The sequence below is a fragment of the Melanerpes formicivorus genome, unplaced genomic scaffold, assembly GCF_026170545.1.
Source record: "Melanerpes formicivorus ecotype bairdi unplaced genomic scaffold, bMelFor1.0.p_v2 SCAF_157, whole genome shotgun sequence".
Lineage (NCBI taxonomy): Eukaryota > Metazoa > Chordata > Aves > Piciformes > Picidae > Melanerpes > Melanerpes formicivorus.
Window position 1 is genome coordinate 327793 of NW_027142509.1, and position 19067 is coordinate 346859.

The 19067-nt window shown below is 47.5% G+C and overlaps 1 protein-coding gene across 1 annotated transcript in view; it reads left to right on the forward strand.

Moving 5' to 3' along the window:
- LPGAT1 (lysophosphatidylglycerol acyltransferase 1) overlaps window positions 1-19067 on the forward strand; it is a 99524-nt gene that overhangs the window by 27592 nt on the left and 52865 nt on the right. Inside the window, exon 4 of the mRNA XM_068168763.1 lies at window positions 9760-9878. Coding sequence (XP_068024864.1) covers window positions 9760-9878 — 119 coding nt within the window. The remainder of the gene's footprint in view (window positions 1-9759; window positions 9879-19067) is intronic.

The window sequence follows — 19067 nt, forward strand, 5'->3', positions numbered from 1 at the left end:
AGCAGGGAAGTCATTGTGCCCTGTACTCAGCACTGGTTAGGCCACACCTTGAGTCCTGTGTCCAGTTCTGGGCCCCTGAATTTAAGAAGGAGATTGAGAAACTTGAGGGTGTCCAGAGAAGGGCAACAAGGCTGGGGAGAGGCCTTGAGCACAGCCCTGTGAGGAGAGGCTGAGGGAGCTGGGATTGTTTAGCCTGGAGAAGAGGAGACTCAGGGGAGACCTCATTGCTACCTGAAGGGAGTGAAGAACTTCCTCCTCACCTCCAGCTTAAACCTCCCCTGGCACAGCTTGAGACTGTGTCCTCTTGTTCTGGTGCTGGTTGCCTTGGAGAAGAGACCAACCCCCACCTGGCTACAACCTCCCTTCAGGTAGTTGTAGGCAGCAAGAAGGTCTCCCCTGAGCCTCCTCTTCTCCAGGCTAAACAACCTCAGCTCCCTCAGCCTCTCCTCACAGGGCTGTGCTCCAAACCCCTCCCCAGCTTTGTTGCCCTTCTCTAGATGCGTTCAAGTGTCTCAATGTCCTTCCTAAACTGAGTGGCCCAGAACTGGACAGAGGACTGAAGGTGTAGCCTAACCAGTGTAGTGTACAGGGGTAGAATGACCTCCCTGCTCCTGCTGTATTTACTGGTAGTTCAGATTCTACTGTCTTTTTAGGACCTTGGTGACAGTGTGGTTCTAACCAGATCATTTTCTGTGTGTACTTTGCAACTTCTTAGAATGGTTTTTAACTTTCAAGTCTGACTGTTTGATTTTCATGATCCCATGGCAACCTTTACCTCTCCTGACATTTCATTTCCTGTATGTTTCAAATGGACAGAGGTATTTTTCCCATGGTGAGAAAGGAAATTGTGAGATGGCCCCGTTGTTTGGCTGCTTCTAGGCTTCAAAAATGGAGTTATTTTTGTTCTGGCCACTGTAACATCTGCAGTATGTGAGGTATGAGAGCATTAGGATATTGGTTTATGAATGCCTTGGTGCTCCTCTGGGTAGTTAATACTTAATGTATTTTATCTGTCACTGGGGAGGAATGTGCTGTGCAGCTCACTCCTCCTGCAAGTGGTCTGACTCATGAGCACAAGGTATTTCAAAGGGATTTCAGCACTCCATCCCATCCTTCAGTCTTGCAGTAGCTTTACTAATAATAGAATCAGCAAGGCAGACAGTGGAGTTACTTCTTGACTGCTACAGTTTATTACCAGTGTAGTCAGGAAGGCTGAAATCAGTCACAGTCTTCATGTTTCACAGCTAACATTTACCTGTGTAGCTACAAGCACTGCATCTCTTGTACTGCCCCTGGAAGCAGTAACCTCATCCTGCAACTGGGGTTCCACATTGGGTGACTACAACAATGAGCTGTGAGGCTTTGATGCTTTCACAGTTCAAGAAGTATCATGGGAGCGGCGTATGGCAGCTCTTGGAGACGTCCAGCGACATGTAGAGGGTCTGTCTGGTGAAAAATCTGTTCTTGTAAGACAGAAGATACAGTAAAAGGATTCCTTAAATATCTATAGTGAGCATAGCTTGTGTACCCTGACTGAATTTGTGAGCTTTAAGGATTTCCTTCATGTATACACTGCTTGCCTGGAGGTGGTGGAGTCACCGTCCCTGGAAGTGTTCAAGAGGGGACTGGACGTGGCACTTGAAGCCATGGTCTAGTAGTCAGGAGGTGTTGGGAGACAGGTTGGGCTTGATGATCTTTGAGGTCTTTTCCAGCCTTGCTGATTCTAAGTAATCATGAATTTCTAAGTAATTATGAATTTCCCAGGCAAGCAGCACCAGAACAAGAGGACACAGTCTCAGGCTGTGCCAGGGGAGGTTTAGGCTGGAGGTGAGGAGAAAGGTCTTCCCAGAGTAATTGCCTGTTGGAATGTGCTGCCCAGGGAGGTGGTGGAGTCTCTGTCCTTTCCTGGAGGTGTGTCAAGGTCCGGAGACATTAAATGTCTCGGTCCAGAGACACAGTTCTTTTAAATATTCCTGTGTTGTGAAATGAGAGGCACAAACCAGGCCAAAATATCAACAGCTAGACTATTTATTACATAAATAAAGTGGACATAAGAAGGGGAGAGGGAGAAAAGAGAGAGGGAGAGAGAGAAGAGAGAGAGAAGAGGAAAGGAATTATATTACTGCACCCCTCATCCCCCCCAAGACAGTTAGAGTCTGTGGAGGAAAGGTGCTGCAGGAGATGTTGGGTCTGTAGAGGAATGGTGCTGAGGCTTTTGCTGGAGAAGAGCTGTGGTCCTCTGGGGAGATGTTGGGTTGGTACAGGAACGGTGCTGAGGCTCCTCTGGGCAGCCTGGGTCTGTAGAGAAAGGGTGCTGAGGCTTTGGCTGGAGGAGAGCTGTGGTCCTCCGGGCAGCTTCTTTTCTCCGGAGCAGCATTGTCCCGCCTTTCCCTTCTCAGCGGCATGCTCCGTCTCCTGTGTTTTCCTTCATCTCTGTTTTTCTCCCCGTTTTTCTCCTCTGTTTCTCTCTACAAACCAGTAGTTGCTCCAGTCTTTTATACAGTTTTTAGTCCTTAGGTACATACATATTGTCCCTCAGGAATTCCTGTGGCAGGAAATAATCCTTAGGTTCTGCGTATTGCTATGTGTTTGGGCAAGATTTTGGATGGAGGTGGGGGAATCTCTGTCTCCCCCGTCTCCACTCAGACAATCCCCCCACATTCCTTACACATCACCCTGCCCAGGGTACTTGATGGGTGGAGATTGTCTTGCCCTGAAGGCATGAATGGCTGGGTCATTGTTGTAGGCCAGCTGTGGCCCAGTGAGCAATGTTATCTTTGCACCTTGCAAGAGTCCTTAGTGGCTCTGCCCAATACATATTGTCTGGGCAAGCAGCAAGTGATTTTATCTTTGTTGAGTACACCAAGAGAGACAAACTTCTTAGTCTCTCACAAGGTGTTCAAGAGGGGGGATTGGATGTGGCACTTGGTGCCATAGTCTAGTAGTGAGGAGGTGTTGGGTGACAGGTTGGACTTGATGATCTCTGAGGTCTTTCCCAACCTTATTGATTCTATGATTTCAAGGAAGTGAAGCTCTTGAAATGATATTTGCTATACTGAAGGCAGTGGAAGGAGTTTACTTCACTGAAGGTGAGCTAAGGTTTTGTTTTTATTGATTCTCAGTCACATCTGGGTGAAAGGAACTCTCTCTTCAGCCACAAGCATCATCTCTTGTGCCAGTGAATTATGGAGCTCAAGCAAACTGTGCCCCTGAGGTCTTGAATGTGTGCTCCAGAAAAATGAAGTCGATTGTCAGACGTAGTCATTGCTAGGGCCTGCTTCCAAGAGCAGTGGCTGTGCTTTAAGAGAAGTGTTTAAAAGCTGAAAGAGCCAGGATGTCTCTGTTGTAGTGGTCTCCTGGTTTTAACACCTCTTGTGTCACTTAACTGAAATAAGAGCAGGGGTTGACTTAAGGCATAAATATTGCGCCTGCTGCAGTCCTCTTCTCCATGGTCGACTGCCTGGGGCTGTATTTGGCCACCTCAAGTTTGTATTGTTATTGGCATTCAACAAGTCCAAGTGCTGGGTGCTGCACTTTGGCCACAGCAACCCCAGGCAGAGCTACAGGCTGGGGTCAGAGTGGCTGAGAGCTGCCAAACAGAGAGGGACCTGGGGGTGCTGATTGACAGCTGCCTAAACATGAGCCAGCAGTGTGCCCAGGGGGCCAAGAAGGCCAATGGCGTCTTGGCCTGCATCAGGAATAGTGTGGCCAGCAGGAGCAGGGAAGTCATTGTGCCCCTATATACTGCACTGGTTAGACCACACCTTGAGTCCTGTGTCCAGTTCTGGGCCCCTCAGTTTAAGAAGGACATTGAGACACTTGAAGGTGTCCAGAGAAGGGCAACAAGGCTGGGGAGAGGCCTTGAGCACAGCCCTGTGAGGAGAGGCTGAGGGAGCTGGGGTTGCTTAGCCTGGAGAAGAGGAGGCTCAGGGGTGACCTCATTGCTCTCTACAACTCCCTGAAGGGAGGTTGTAGCCAGGAGGGGGTTGGTCTCTTCTCCCAGGCACCCAGCACCAGAACAAGAGGACACAGTCTCAAGCTGCACCAGGGGAAGTTTAGGCTGGAGGTGAGGAGAAAGTTCTTCACAGAGAGAGTCATTTGTCATTGGAATGTGCTGCCCAGGGAGGTGGTGGAGTCCCCATCCCTGGAGGTGTTCAAGAGGGGATTGGATGTGGCACTTGGTGCCATGGTCTAGCCATGAGGTCTGTGGTGGCAGGTTGGATTTGATGATCTTTGAGGTCTCTTCCAACCTTGCTGATACTCTGTGTGTGTGATACTGTCTGCTATTATGTCTGATGTTTATAAGTTGTTTTAAAATACCTTCTAAGCTGAAAATTGCCTGCTTAATAAATGCAAAAAGCTAACTGTGTGCTGCTTTGCTTACTCCATTGTTTGGTTTTGTTTTTTCACTGTAGGCAACCAGTTTGCAGAGACAAATAGCTTTAACCTTTTTCTTAAGGGAGGAAAAACACTTGAAGTACATATTTATCCTTCTGGCTTCCCTTCTGGGATTTCTTAATCCCAGTTATCAAAGAATTCCATCTATAAAGGAGAGACAAATGAGTTTAACAATTGTGCTCTAGCTGTAACATGCTTTAATGAGCCACTGTGAATAGCAGCAGGGCAGGGTTGCAGTTTGCCAGGCAAATGCCTGAGCAAGGAAGAACATTCAAAACATAGAAACCTGCTTTTCATGAGTTAGTCACTGCTGAGTACCTAACAAGAAGCTTTAGAAAGCAGGATGGCTTTTGAGGAAGCAGAGGAGGCTGTCCATTAATACTGCCATTTATTTGTTACTGAAGTTTACCAAGTAACTGGCAAAAAGTGGTACTGCCCAAGGCTAAGTGTTGCTCAGATATAACTTCTTGTGGTAGCTTTTCTTGAAGTGTTTCCTCGTGGGTGGAAGGGATTACAACTGATCAGAGCAGCTAAGGGCTGTGAGGAAACATTTCATAGAATCAATAAGGTTGGAAAAGACCTCAGAGATCATCAAGTCCAACCTAGCACCCAACACCTCATGAGTAACTAAACCATGGCTTCAAGTGCCACCTACAATCCCCTCTTGAATACCTCCAGGGGTGGTGACTCCACCACCTCCCTGGGCAGCACATTCCAATGGGCAATTACTCTCTCTATGAAGAATTTCTTCCTAACATCCAGCCTAAACCTTCCCTGGCACAGCTTGAGACTGTGTCCTCTTGTTCTGGTGCTGGCTGCCTGGGAGAAGAGACCAACCTCCACCTGGCTACAACCTCCCTTCAGGTAGTTGTAGAGAGTGATAAGGTCACCCCTGAGTCTCCTCTTCTCCAGGCTAAGCAACCCCAGCTCCCTCAGCCTCTCCTCACAGGGCTGTGTTCCAAACCCCTCCCCAGCTTTGTTGCCCTTCTCTGGACTCGTTCCAGCAAGTCAACCTCCTTCCTAAACTGAGGGGCCCAGAACTGGACACAGGACTCAAGGTGTGGCCTAACCAGTGCAGTATACAGGGGCAGAATGACCTCCCTGCCCCTGCTGGCCACACTGTTCCTGATACAGGCCAGGATGCCCTTGGCCCTCTTGGCTGCCTGGGCATACTGCAGGCTCATGTTCAACCTACTCTCAACCAGTACACCTAGGTCCCTCTCTGCCTGGCTGCTCTCCAGCCACTCTGACCCCAGCCTGTAGCACTGCCTTGGGTTGTTGTGGCCAATGTGCAGAACCTGGCACTTGGATGTGTTCAATCTCCTGCCCTTGGACTCTGCCCATCTGTCCAGCCTGTCGAGGTCCCTCTGCAGAGCCTCTCCACCCTCCAGCAGATCAACTCCTGCCCCCAGCTTGGTGTCATCAGCAAATTTACTGATGCTGGACTCAATGCCCTCATCCAGATCATCAATGAAGATGTTAAAGAGCACAGGGCCCAGCACTGATCCTTGGGGCACACCACTGGTGCCTGGCTGCCAGCTGGCTGTGGCACCATTCACCACCACTCTCTGGGCTCAGCCTCCAGCCAGTTCCTAACCCATCGCAGTGTGCTCCTGTCTCCGTGCTCTGTGAAATGTTCTGTGAAAGACTTGCACAGAGTGATTCTTGTCTCCTTGACCATAAAGTGTTGCTATGGATAAGAGGCAACTGGAGTGCCTGAGGAGAAATTAAGAGAGGGTAAAGAAACGAAGGGATGTCCAGTTGAATCACTGTGATTTAATAGCTGAGCTGCAGAAGCTGAGCTATTAGCCTGACCATTTGATAGAATGAATTGAGGAAATCAATTAAAGAATTGAATCAAACTCTCTTTTGAAACCTTGCATTTGGAATGAGATAGCAGAGCCCACATTTGTATTACTTGCCAGCTGAAACTTGTTAGTGCATGCTGTTTGTTTTTTGCCTTCTATGGTATTTAGCAAGAGTAGGTAAAATACTCTAGATAACAGCAGAAAAACCAGCGCCAGAACAAGAGGACACAGTCTCAAGCTATGCCAGGGGAGGTTTAGGCTGGAGAAAGTTCTTCATGGAGAGAGTTGTTAGCCATTGGAATGTGCTGCCCAGGGAGGTGGTGGAGTCCCCATCCCTGGAGGTGTTTAGGAAGAGACTGGATGGGGTGCTTGGTGCCATGGTTTGGTTGATTAGATGGTGCTGGATGATAGGTTGGACTGGATGATCTCAAAGGTCTCTTCCAACCTGGTCTGGCCTTCTCTATTCCACCCTCTCTCTATTCCTCTCCCTCTCTCTATTCCTCTCCCTCTCTCTATTCCTCTCCCTCTCTCTATTCCTCTCCCTCTCTCTATTCCTCTCCCTCTCTCTATTCCTCTCCCTCTCTCTATTCCTCTCCCTCTCTCTATTCCTCTCCCTCTCTCTATTCCTCTCCCTCTCTCTATTCCTCTCCCTCTCTCTATTCCTCTCCCTCTCTCTATTCCTCTCCCTCTCTCTATTCCTCTCCCTCTCTCTATTCCTCTCCCTCTCTCTATTCCTCTCCCTCTCTCTATTCCTCTCCCTCTCTCTATTCCTCTCCCTCTCTCTATTCCTCTCCCTCTCTCTATTCCACTCTCTTCATCCTGCTTTTCTTTGGCTGAGGCCTACCTAAAAGTTGCTAAGTTAGACACTGGGCTTCACCTAGTATGCTGAAAATTTACCTTTTTTCTGCCAAATGAATCTTCCTAAGCTTTCTTCTGTTGTCAGCTGTTTTCCTTTAAAGGCATTCTCACTTCATCTTCTTTTCTTGCCTTGTGGAGTATTGCCATAGGTAAATGAGTGAAGTACTTATGAATAAAGGTGCATGGTTCACTGGCTGCCATATTCAGGTATTTTCCAGTTTCCAGGGAGTTAGGGAGGACACTGGAGGGAATTTGCATGTATTGGAGGAGGAGAGGACTAAAGGGGGATCTTCAAAGTTGATGCTGAGAAAAACAAGAAGGGATCTGTGCTTGGCTTGCCCAGGGAGAGGAGGTTGAACATAATGACTAGTACATCCTACCTTCATATATCCAGCCTTTTTCTATCTAATTGTGATCTAATACAGCATTTTATTCTTTTTATTTTGTGTTCAAGTGCCAATTCAAGACTAATTTGGAAGCTGCTAGAAAGCAGTAGAAGTGGAAAGTTTCAAATTTGGCTTTCTGGAAGGACAGAGGGTCTGTGCATGGATTATTTCTTGTCTTCAGCAGGTAGCCTCTTGCTTTTGCATCAGTGAAACCACTGCTTAAAAGACAGGTAATAGTAAGGTGATCAATTGTCCCATGATGAGGCTTGTTATTAACAGCTCTTGAGGCAGTAAGCATGACTCAAGTAATGGAGGCAAAATGTTTGCTTGGTCAGAAATGAACAGTCAGTAAGAACCACAGCAGGCCAAGGGAGGTGATTCTCCCCCTCTGCTCAGCTCTGGGGAGACCCCACCTGGAGTACTGCCTCCAGGTCTGGAGCCCCTATTCCAAGAGGGATCTGGAGGTGCTGGAAGGTGTCCAGAGAAGGGCCAGGAGGATGATCAGAGGGCTGGAGCACCTCTCCTGTGAGGACAGACTGAAGGAGTTGGGGCTGTTCAGTCTGCAGAAGAGAAGGCTCTGAGGTGACCTCATTGTGGCCTTCCAGTATCTGAAGGGGGCTACAGGAAGGCTGGGGAGGGACTGCTCAGGATCTCAGGTAGTGATAGGACTAGGGGGAATGGAATGAAGCTGGAGGTGGGGAGATTGAGGCTGGAGGGGAGGAGGAAGTTCTTCCCCATGAGAGTGGTGAAGCCCTGGAATGGGTTGTCCAGGGAGGTGGTTGAGGCCCTGTCCCTGGAGGTGTTTAAGCCCAGGCTGGATGAGGCTCTGGCCAGCCTGACCTAGTGTGGGGTGTCCCTGTCCATGGCAGCGAGGTTGGAAGTAGATGATCCTTGTGGTCCCTTCCAACCCTGACTGATTCTGATACTGAGTGAACACAATCAAATAATCATGTCCTACATGCATAGGTAATGCATCTTGCTTCTCCTGTTGAACTTCATACAGCAGCTCTATCTGCCCATCCTTTCCCTTTAACTTGTGTTGCTGTAACAGTCTCTTTTACTGGAGAGGCTCAGGCTCTGCTCACTTGTCTCTATGCCCCAGTAAGAGCATTAGACATATTCTGGTCTGTAATTTACAGCAGGCTTTTTCTAGTCTTCCATCCTGCAGCCTTCTCTGGGAGGCAGTCATCTTTCTCTAGTTACTTTGTGATGATGGAGCTGACAATTTTAACTCCTTTTCCTTATCTCAGCATGTTTTTGCTAGTCAGTGTAAATGCTGGATGTTGAGCTTCTTGTCCACCAGCATCCCTAAGTCTCTCTCCTCAGGGCTGCTTTCCAGCCAGTCCCTGCCCAGTCTGGATTTGTGCCTGGGATTGCCTCGAGCCAGCTGCAGGACCCTGCCCTTGGTCTTGCTGAACCTCCTGAGGTTGGCTTGTGCCCACCTCTCCAGCCTGTCCAGGTCCCTCTGGATGGCCTCCCTTCCCTCCAGCTGTCTGCTGCACCACACAGCTTGGTGTCATCAGCAAACTTGCTGTGGGTGCACTCAATGCCACTGTCCATGGCACCCACAAAGATGTTGAACAAGACAGGTCCCTTCCAACCCTGACTGATACTATGATAACAGCTGTAGCTTCCTCCAAGCATCTTTCTTGCCAGTGGAGACTCTGTTGTCTGGTCTGCAAAACAGCCTCTGCCTGCTTCTGTCATCTGAGCAGCATCTTCTAAAGCCATTTTCTTGCCTGTGGCCAACTTGTTCAGATTTGAATCACTGCATTTGTTCAATGTAGCGTTCTTAAACCTCCTGATTCAACTACCTTTTGGTTTGCTTTCCCTGGTGTTCAATAACAGTAGGTGTTCAAATGAAACAAACTGTGCTGAGTTCAAAACCCCAAACCAACCAAACAGCAACCCTCCCTCTTTTTTTTGACAACATGGTTGTTTTTCCTTTGCTCTCCTGAGGTGAGGCAGTTGAGTTTGAAAGCTGGGTCAAAAGCTTATGTAATGTTTAGACCCTAAATATAGAGTGATATAATGACACAAAGAGATCAATCTCTCTGCATATGTTCTGGTAGAGTATTGTTTTGTTTTGTCCTTATTCTGTGCATGCAATGTATCACTAAGCTGGATGCCCTGTGCTGTCTTGCTGATACTCCTATTTTATGCTGTGTGCCGGTTCAAATTGACCTGGAGGTTTCTTTGTTGTGACTATCAAGCTGTGGGAGCTTTGAGGCTTGGTTTTGTTGATAATAAAGTTTCCATGTGGGCACTGTAAAGTTTACCCCTGTGTTTTTTTTTCATTGTTTTGATAGTAGTGGAATGGGGTGATGATGTTAAAGCAGTCTCAGAAGATGAAGCCATGGTGCTGGTGAACCATCAAGCAACAGGGGACGTCTGCACTCTGATGATGTGCCTCCAAGACAAAGGCACGGTAGGCAACAACTGGGGAGTGGAAGGGTTTCTGTGTGTGTGTGTGAGTTGTTATCTTGGCTATGCTTGCTCCTGTGTGCAGCACTGATGGATGACTTTTGTGTATTGATCCACCAAATAATCTCAAGGCCCTGAATAGGAAGCATTTGCTGGAGCGTGTCCGGAGAAGGGCAACAAAGTTGGTGAGGGGTTTGGGACACAGCCCTGTGAGGAGAGACTGAGGGAGCTGGGGTTGCTTAGCCTGGAGAGGAGGAGACTCAGGGGTGACCTTCTTGCTCTCTACAACTCCCTGAAGGGAGGTTGTAGCCAGGCAGAGGTTGGTCTCTTCTCCCAGGCAGCCAGCACCTGAACAAGAGGACACAGTCTCAGGCTGTGCCAGGGGAGTTTTTAGGCTGGAGGTTAGGAGGAAGTTCTACACAGAGAGAGTGATTGCCCATTGGAATGGGCTGCCTGAGGAGGTGGTGGAGTCACCATCCCTGGAGGTGTTCAGGAAGAGACTTGCTGGGGTGCTTGGTGCCATGGGTTAGTTGTTTAGGTGGTGTTGGATGATAGGTTGGACACGATGATCTTGAAGGTCTCTTCCAACCTAATATGGTCTATTCTATTCTATTCTGGTCTATTGTATTCTATTCTATTCTGGTCTATTCTAGTCTAGTCTATTCTGGTCTAGTCTATTCTGGTCTATTCTAGTCTATTCTGGTCTATTCTATTCTGGCCTATTCTATTCTATTCTTCTTGGTTAGATTTGGTTTAATGTGACAGCCAGTAGCAGGTTTAACAGCAGAACCGTTGCCTTTGAAGAAGGTCAAACCCAAGCTGAGTCAGGGAGCATCCACTGTAGGCCACCACAGATGGCAACAAATCTTGCAGATAATCATCTACTTGACTTTTTCCTCTCACCTTCTGCCCTTATGCAACCCATGCCAGCTTTGTTCCAACCAGCACAGGCCTAGTTTCTGGGTTATAGCTTTGCTCCAGCATGGAATTTTTCTCCAAGATAGAAGCAAGTCGTGTGGGGGATTTTGGCAAGAGCTCAAAAGCTGAATGTGACTTCCCTCTGAGGGCATGTCCAAGCTCAGTGAGCTAGCCAAGGGCAGAATTGCTTGAACTCTAATTTCTTAAGCATTTATTGGTGAGAAGCACAACTGATGTCAATTGTTTTGTTCATTGCTGTTCACAGAATTCAGGTCTAGGGAGTGTAGTGCTGATAACGAGAGGGTGAGGCCTACAGGGGAAGTTAAATCTGTATGCAAATCAGAAGGAAAGGGGATATGTATGGTTAGGCTACCAAGGATGGAAGACCTTTGTTTAGAATAAACCAAACCAGTTTGGAAGAGACCTTCAAGATCATCGTGTCCAACCCATCAACCAATCCAACCCACCTAAACAACTAACCCATGGCACCAAGCACCCCATCAAGTCTCCTCCTGAACACCTCCAATGATGGTGACTCCACCACCTCCCCAGGCAGCCCATTCCAATGGGCAATCACTCTCTCTGTATAGAACTTCCTCCTAACATCCAACCTAAACCTCCCCTGGCGCAGCCTGAGACTGTGTCCTCTTGTTCTGGTGCTGGCTGCCTGGGAGAAGAGACCAAGCTCTGCCTGTCTACAACCTCCCTTCAGGTAGTTGTAGAGAGTAATAAGGTCACTCCTAAGTCTCCTCTTCTCCAGGCTAAACAACCCCAGCTCCCTCAGCCTCTCCTCACAGGGCTGTGCTCAAGGCCTCTCCCCAGCCTCGTTGCCCTTCTCTGGACACCTTCAAGTGTCTCAATGTCCTTCTTAAACTGAGGAGCCCAGAACTGGACACAGGACTCAAGGTGTGGCCTAACCAGTGCTGAGTACAGGGCACAATGACCTCCCTGCTCCTGCTGGCCACACTATTCCTAATGCAGGCCAGGATGCCATTGGCCTTCTTGGCCACCTGGGCACACTACTGGCTCATGTTTAGGCAGCTGTCAGTCAGTACCCCCAGGTCCCTTTCTCTCTGGCCAGGGGGTTTATGCTCAAGACCTCTCCCCAGCCTCATTGCCCTTCTCTGGACACATTGAAGTATCTCAATAATCTTGATATTGCTATTTCAGGTGTTTTAAGTATCATAGAGCTCCACTGACCGATGCATATGTACTTACATAAGTCTAAGCCATAATTACCCTGTTTGATTCCATAGCTAAAAAGCTTCAGTTAAGACAATAGTAAATTTCAGTGGATGTAGATCTTAAAACTGGAGGGAGGTGCTGGGATGTCAAATAATCTCCACCATGGAAACTGTTTGGCTTGCAGCCTTTCAGGAAGGCAAAACATCCTTAAAATCACTATTTTTTCAGTGAAGTCATTGCAGTCCTTGTTCTTGGAATGTGCATCCCCAGACCCCAGTGTGGCTTTAATATTTTTATCTAGTTATCATGTACTGGCTTCAATGTATGCTGAAAATACAGCATGAGTAGTCCCAGTGGCTAAAAATAATGAGCACATGACAGTTTATCCTTGACAAAACTTGCTGAATCAGGTATTTTTAAATAGTCTTCTTCATATTTAGGACTAGGGGGAAAGGAATGAAGCTGGAGGTGGGGAGATTCAGGCTGGAGGTGAGGAGGAAGTTCTTCCCCATGAGAGTGGTGAAGCCCTGGAATGGGTTGTCCAGGGAGGTGGCTGGGGCCCTGTCCCTGGAGGTGTTTAAGCCCAGGCTGGATGAGGCTCTGGCCAGGCTGATGTAGTGTGGGGTGTCCCTGCCCATGGCAGGGGGGTTGGAACTAGATGATCCTTGTGGTCCCTTCCAACCCTGACTGATACTATGATATTTCTGAAGAGAATTGTCTTTACCTTGAGTTACTGTGAGACCACTGGAGGAATAAAAGAAACCCAAAAGTACCTGTCAAAAAAGGAGCCCTGATACAATAGGCAGTTGTTCAAATTGGGCAGTTTGAACTTCAATATGGAATCCTTCACAACCTTGAGACTCATCTGTTAGTAACAAGATAGTAATTTCCCAGGATGGTTTTGATTTCACTTAGGATGTTTAAGCTCCAGTAATTCCTAAGCACTTTTCCACTCAAACCCAGGTTTAGCTCTCAGTGTTTTGTGAGGGTGAAAGGCTCACTCCCATTTCAGACAGAAGGACATAACAAGAAGTAAACAGCTTCCCAAAGGTGGCCTCTCAGCAGTGATGGTGCAGTGGCAGAACTAGGAAGACCTTTCTCCAGTGCCGCTCCAAACTTTCTTTTGCTTGCTTCTGTCAGTCAATACTGACTGAAACCAGATGTAAGCTGTGAGCATTTACTGTTTAATAGACTAGAATAGAATAGAATGAACCAGGTTGGATGAGACCTTTGAGATAGAGTCCAACCTATCGCCCAACACCATCTCATCAACTAAACCATGGCACCAAGTGCCTCATCCAGGCTCTTCTTAAACCCTTCCAGGGATGGTGACTCCACCACCTCCCTGGGCAGCACATTCCAATGGCCAATCTCTCTATGAAGAATTTCTTCCTAACATCCAGCATAAACCTCCCCTGGCACAGCTTGAGACTGTGTCCTCTTGTTCTGGTGCTGGTTGCCTGGGAGAAGAGACCAACCCCCACCTGTCTACAACCTCCCTTCAGGTGGTTGTAGACAGCAAGAAGGTCTCCCCTGAGCCTCCTCTTCTCCAGGCTAAGCAACCCCAGCTCCCTCAGCCTCTCCTCACAGGGCTGTGCTTTTTTGCTAGTATTTTAGAAATTCTTATGTGTGAGTCTATCTTATCTCTTCCAAGCCAATTTCATCTCACCTAAGCAGTAAGCTAAAATGCATGGGTTAAGATGTTTCTCCTCTTTCACTTCTGTGAATAAGGAAAACATGATCTCTGAATAGGGAGGTGGAATTTACCTGAAGTTAAAATGTTAGTGGTAGGACTGGACTAATACTGTTTGGAGCTGGGGTTGCTTAGCCTGGAGAAGAGGAGGCTCAGGGGAGACCTTCTTGCTCTCTGCAGCTACCTGAAGGGAGGTTGTAGCCAGGAGGGGTTGGTCTCTTCTCCCAGGCAACCAGCACCAGAACAAGAGGACACAGTCTCAGGCTGCACCAGGGGAGGTTTAGACTGGAGGTGAGGAGAAAGTTCTTCACAGAGAGAGCTGTTAGCCATTGGAATGTGCTGCCCAGGGAGGTGGTGGAGTCCCCATCCCTGGAGGTGTTCAAGAGGGGATTGGATGTGGCACTTGGTGCCATGGTTTAGTTAGTCCTGAGGTGTTGGGTGATAGGTTGGACTTGATGATCTCTGAAGTCTTTTCCAACCTCATTGATTCTCCTATTCCATAACTAATATACATAAGCCCAGCCATTTAGAGTAAGATTTCAGCTGAATCTGAAGTGACCTATTTACACTTCCTGTGTAGTTCAATTTGTTTGTGGAAGTGATTGTTAAAAGAAGCTTAGTAAATTAATCGAGGTCTCCTACATATTAAGGTAGGAGAAATAGGTTAAGATGCTGCTATTAGAGCCTTCTGACTAGATCACAAGTTATAGATGTGGCTAATTTTTTCTGGTTTAAAGCAGGAATGAGACAAAGTCGAACTGGTAGCTACTTGCAGAGTTTCAAGATGTGTATTCCCAGGTGTCATTAAGTTAGAGGTGCCTGAAAGCTGAAAGTCAATCTGCTCAGGTTACTTTCTTCCAAAACCTATGCAGAGTGGAATGAAAGTGAGCTCATGGCTGGGAGGCACCTAGATAGTTTATACAGTTGGTAGAAGCTCTTGCTGCATTCTGAACTTAGGGAATGATGAAGCAAAAAAGACTTGAAATAGCATCCAAAAACTCTTTAAATCCACAAGCAACTATGAATGTGTGCTCAAAGCACTTCTGAATGTCTTTGCTTGGTCTCCTTGAAATGCAAGTGATAAGAGACTCATCTGATAAGCATTTGTGTTCCTGGGGATATTAAGTGGAAGAGCCAGCAGCAATATCTTGCAGTGTCTTCTCTTCTGCCCTTGGTAGAGGAACAGAATGAATACCCATTAATCTAGTTGTTTGGAATTGCAAACAAGATAATTGTGTCCTATTCTTTGAACTCCTGTTTTGTTTTATGGACATGAGAGTGTGTGTATACTCATTAATTCATACACAAAAATGCTTCCTCTTGGTATTTCTTAGCACTACCTAGGGGTTACAGGCAGGTTGGTAATTGCTGAGCTCTGGAGATTGCCTCTTTGTAGCCCCCTTGCAGCAAACAGGCTGTATGCATGTGTCACAGTGAGCTTTGATACAGTCACCTCACTTCTCAAAGAGAGTGAGGAAGTCCAGGGGTGTCAGTCAGAAGCCCTGTGCCACCTAAAAACTGCTCAGACAGATTTTGGATTCTGGAAAGCAATGATAATGAGGCTGGGGGGAGGCCTTGAGCACAGCCCTGTGAGGAGAGGCTGAGGGAGCTGGGGTTGCTTAGCCTGGAGAAGAGGAGGCTCAGGGGAGACCTTCTGGCTCTCTACAACTACCTGAAAGAAGGTTGTAGCCAGGTGGGGGTTGGTCTCTTCTCCCAGGCACCTAGCACCAGATCAAGAGGACACAGTCTCAAGCTGCACCAGGGGAAGTTTAGGCTGGAGGTGAAGAGAAAGTTCTTCACAGAGAGAGAGATTGCCCATTGGAATGTGCTGCCCAGGGAGGTGGTGGAGTCACCATCCCTGGAGGTGTTCAAAAAGGCATTGGATGTGGCACTTGGTGCCGTGGTTTAGTAGTCATGAGGTGTTGGGTGACAGGTTGGACTTGATGATCTTTGAGGTCTTTTCCAACCTTATTGATTCTATGATCACAATAAAAAGTTATATGGAAGGAGAGAATCCCAAGCATTGCTGGGCAAGAGTTACTCCTTAAGGATTGCAACAGAACATCCAGTGACCAATGATGACTCCTCAAAAGACCTTGTCTTTTAAGGGAAGCTGATGAAGTTTCCTTGCCTCCTCCATGAAAACCTATCATGTTGGGTTAACTGCTGCTTGATAGAACAGAACAATAATTGTCAAAGTGCCAAGTAGCAAAGCTGTTGAGTTGCTGGAAGTTGTCCAGAGAAGGGCAACAAAGCTGGGGAGAGGTCTGGAGCACAGCCTTGTGAGGGGAGGCTGAGGGAGCTGGGGTTGCTTAGCCTGGAGAAGAGGAGGCTCAGGGGTGACTTCATTGCTCTCTACAACTCCCTGAAGGGAGGTTGTAGCCAGGTGGGGGTTGGTCTCTTCTCCCAGGCAACCAGCACCAGAGCAAGAGGACAGTCTCAAGCTGCACCAGGGGAGATTTAGGCTGGATGTTAGGAAGAAATTTTTCATGGAAAGAGAGATTGGCCATTGGAATGTGCTGCCCAGGGAGGTGGTGGAGTCACCATCACTGGAGGTGTTTAGGAAGAGACTGGCTGAGGCACTTGGTGCCATGGTTTAGTTGATCAGATGGTGTTGGGTCATAGGTTGGACTCGATGATCTCCAAGGTCTTTTCCAACCTGGTTAATTCTACTCTATTTAGCAGCTGAATGCTCACAGCCATACAGGGACTGCTGCAGGCTGTATTGTTTTCAGTGGAATTTTGGTGGTGATTTTATCCAAGGACATGTTTCCCTACCCCAGTCTGTCAGTCTTTGTGCTGGTGTGCAGACATGAACTTGGGATATTGTAGTGCCCTGAAGAGCACCAAGACTTCAGTGATGCTTTTTTTAACCTCTTGTCCTTAGGGTGCACTTTTCCATTCTTTTTTTTCCCTTCTTCTCTTTTCCCTCCCTAAGGCCTTTTAACCCATGGAAATGGAAAGAATGTGAATCTCTGCAGAGAACAATTTTTGCTTTAAGATATCTTATTTAACACAGGCCTGGGGATAGCTGTGTGAGAAAACATGTCACCAATGTTAGTCTTTAAGTGAGGAGCTATAGGTAATAACTCATTTATTCTTCTACCACTCATAAATAAATAGCATGTATTGTCCTCTTGGATGTGCAGCATCCAGTAAGCATCCCTGGCAGACAGGGAAGATAATTCTAGCATGTCACAGAGAATAAATGGATGCTTGTTTTCAAAGCAAAACCACTCATATCTTTGAGAGCTCTTCTTTTCTCTTAAACATGGTCTTCTTTTCCCCTTCCAGTCATGCTAGAAGGTCCAGAAATGGCTGGTTTTGCATTATCCAAGACATTAAGATAGAAGGTTTGCTAGCATTAAAATAAGCCAAATCAAATTACAACAACTAAAAACCCCACAAAAGTCAGGGGATTCTTAACGTGCTCTTATGCAAGGATAGCTAGCTTTGAAACATGGCATTCAGACTTGGCTGGGGGATCAGTACTGGAGAAGAATGGAATGGAATGGAATGGAATGGAATGGAATGCAATAGAATAGAATAGAATAGAATAGAATAGAATAGAATAGAATTCAATACAATACAATACAATACAATACCAGGTTGGAAGAGACCTTCAAGATCATCGTGTCCAACCCATCAACCAATCCAACCCACCTAAACAACTAACCCATGGCACCAAGCACCCCATCAAATCTCCTCCTGAACACCTCCAGTGATGGTGACTCCACCACCTCCCTGGGCAGCCCATTCCAATGGGTAATCACTCTCTCTGTGTAGAACTTCTTCCTAACCTCCAGCCTAAACCTCCCCTGGCACAGCCTAAGACTGTGTCTTCTTGTTCTGGTGCTGGCTGCCCGGGAGAAGAGACCAACCTCTGCCTGTCTACAACTTATGAGGAGAGGCTGAGGGAGCTGGGGTTGTTTAGCCAGGAGAAGAGCAGGCTCAGAGGAGACCTTATTGCTGTCTACAACTATCTGAAGGGAGGTTGTAGCCAGGAGGGGGTTGGTCTCTTCTCCCAGGCAACCAGCAGCAGAACAAGAGGACACAGTCTCAGGCTGCACCAGGGGAGGTTCAGGATGGATGTTAGGAAGAAGTTCTTCACAGAGAGAGAGATTGGCCATTGGAATGTGCTGCCCAGGGAGGTGGTGGAGTCACCATCACTGGAGGTGTTTAAGAAGCGACTGGATGTAGCACTTGGTGCTATGGTTTAGTGAGTCATGAGGTGTTGCGTGATAGGTTTGACTTGATGATCTCTGAGGTCTTTTCCAACCTTGTTAATTCTGTATTCTATTTTAAATGTTCTTTGGCAAACATGTCCTTGCAAGAGTGTAAAAGCTTCACTTCGAGCATTTAGCCACAGTTTAAGGATATAGATACAGAACCTGGGATCCATTCATAGCTGCTGTGGTCAGAAGGGATAATAGAGGTAATCAGAGCGCTTCAAGACATAATTAGATTTCTTTAGAAGGAAGACTTCCTGGTGCATGCAATTTGAGATGCCAGTTGGAAATTACCAAGCTGCTTTTGCAAAACACAGTTCCTGCATGAAATATGATCTGCTGCTTTCTACACATACCACATATTCATCCAGATGAGAAAAGAGGTAACAGCCTCCATCTTCCACTGCATCAGACTGTTTTGTTAGACGTATCGTTGAGGGCATGGATGTGGATTCTGAGCATCACAGTATCACTGAGGTTGGAAGAGACCTCAAAGATTATCGAGTCCAACCTGTCACCACAGACCTCATGACTAGACCATGGCACCAAGTGCCACATCCAATCCCCTCTTGAACACCTCCAGGGATGGGGACTCCACCACCTCCCTGGGCAGCACATTCCAATGATGAATGACTCAGTGAAGAACTTTCTCTTCACCTCCAGCCTAAACTTCCCCTGGTGCAGCTTGAGACTGTGTCCTCTTGTTCTGGTGCTGGTTGCCTGGGAGAAGAGACCAACCCCTTCCTGACTACAACCTCCCTTCAGGTAGTTGTAGAGAGCAATGAGGTCTCCCCTGAGCCTCCTCTTCTCCAGGCTAAGCGACCCCAGCTCCCTCAGCCTCTCCTCACAGGGCTGTGCTCAAGGCCTCTCCCCAGCCTTGTTGCCCTTCTCTGGACACCTTCAAGTGTCTCAATGTCCTTCTTAAACTGAGGGGCCCAGAACTGGACACAGGACTCAAGGTGTGGCCTAACCAATGCAGAGTCCAGGGGCAGAATGAGCTCCCTGCTCCTGCTGGCCACACTATTCCTAATGCAGGCCAGGATGCCATTGGCCTTCCTGGTCACGTGGGCACACTGCTGGCTCATGTTTAGGCAGCTGTCAATCAGCACCCCCAGGTCCCTCTCTGTTTGGCAGCTCTCAGCCACTCCAACCCCAGCCTGTAGCTCTG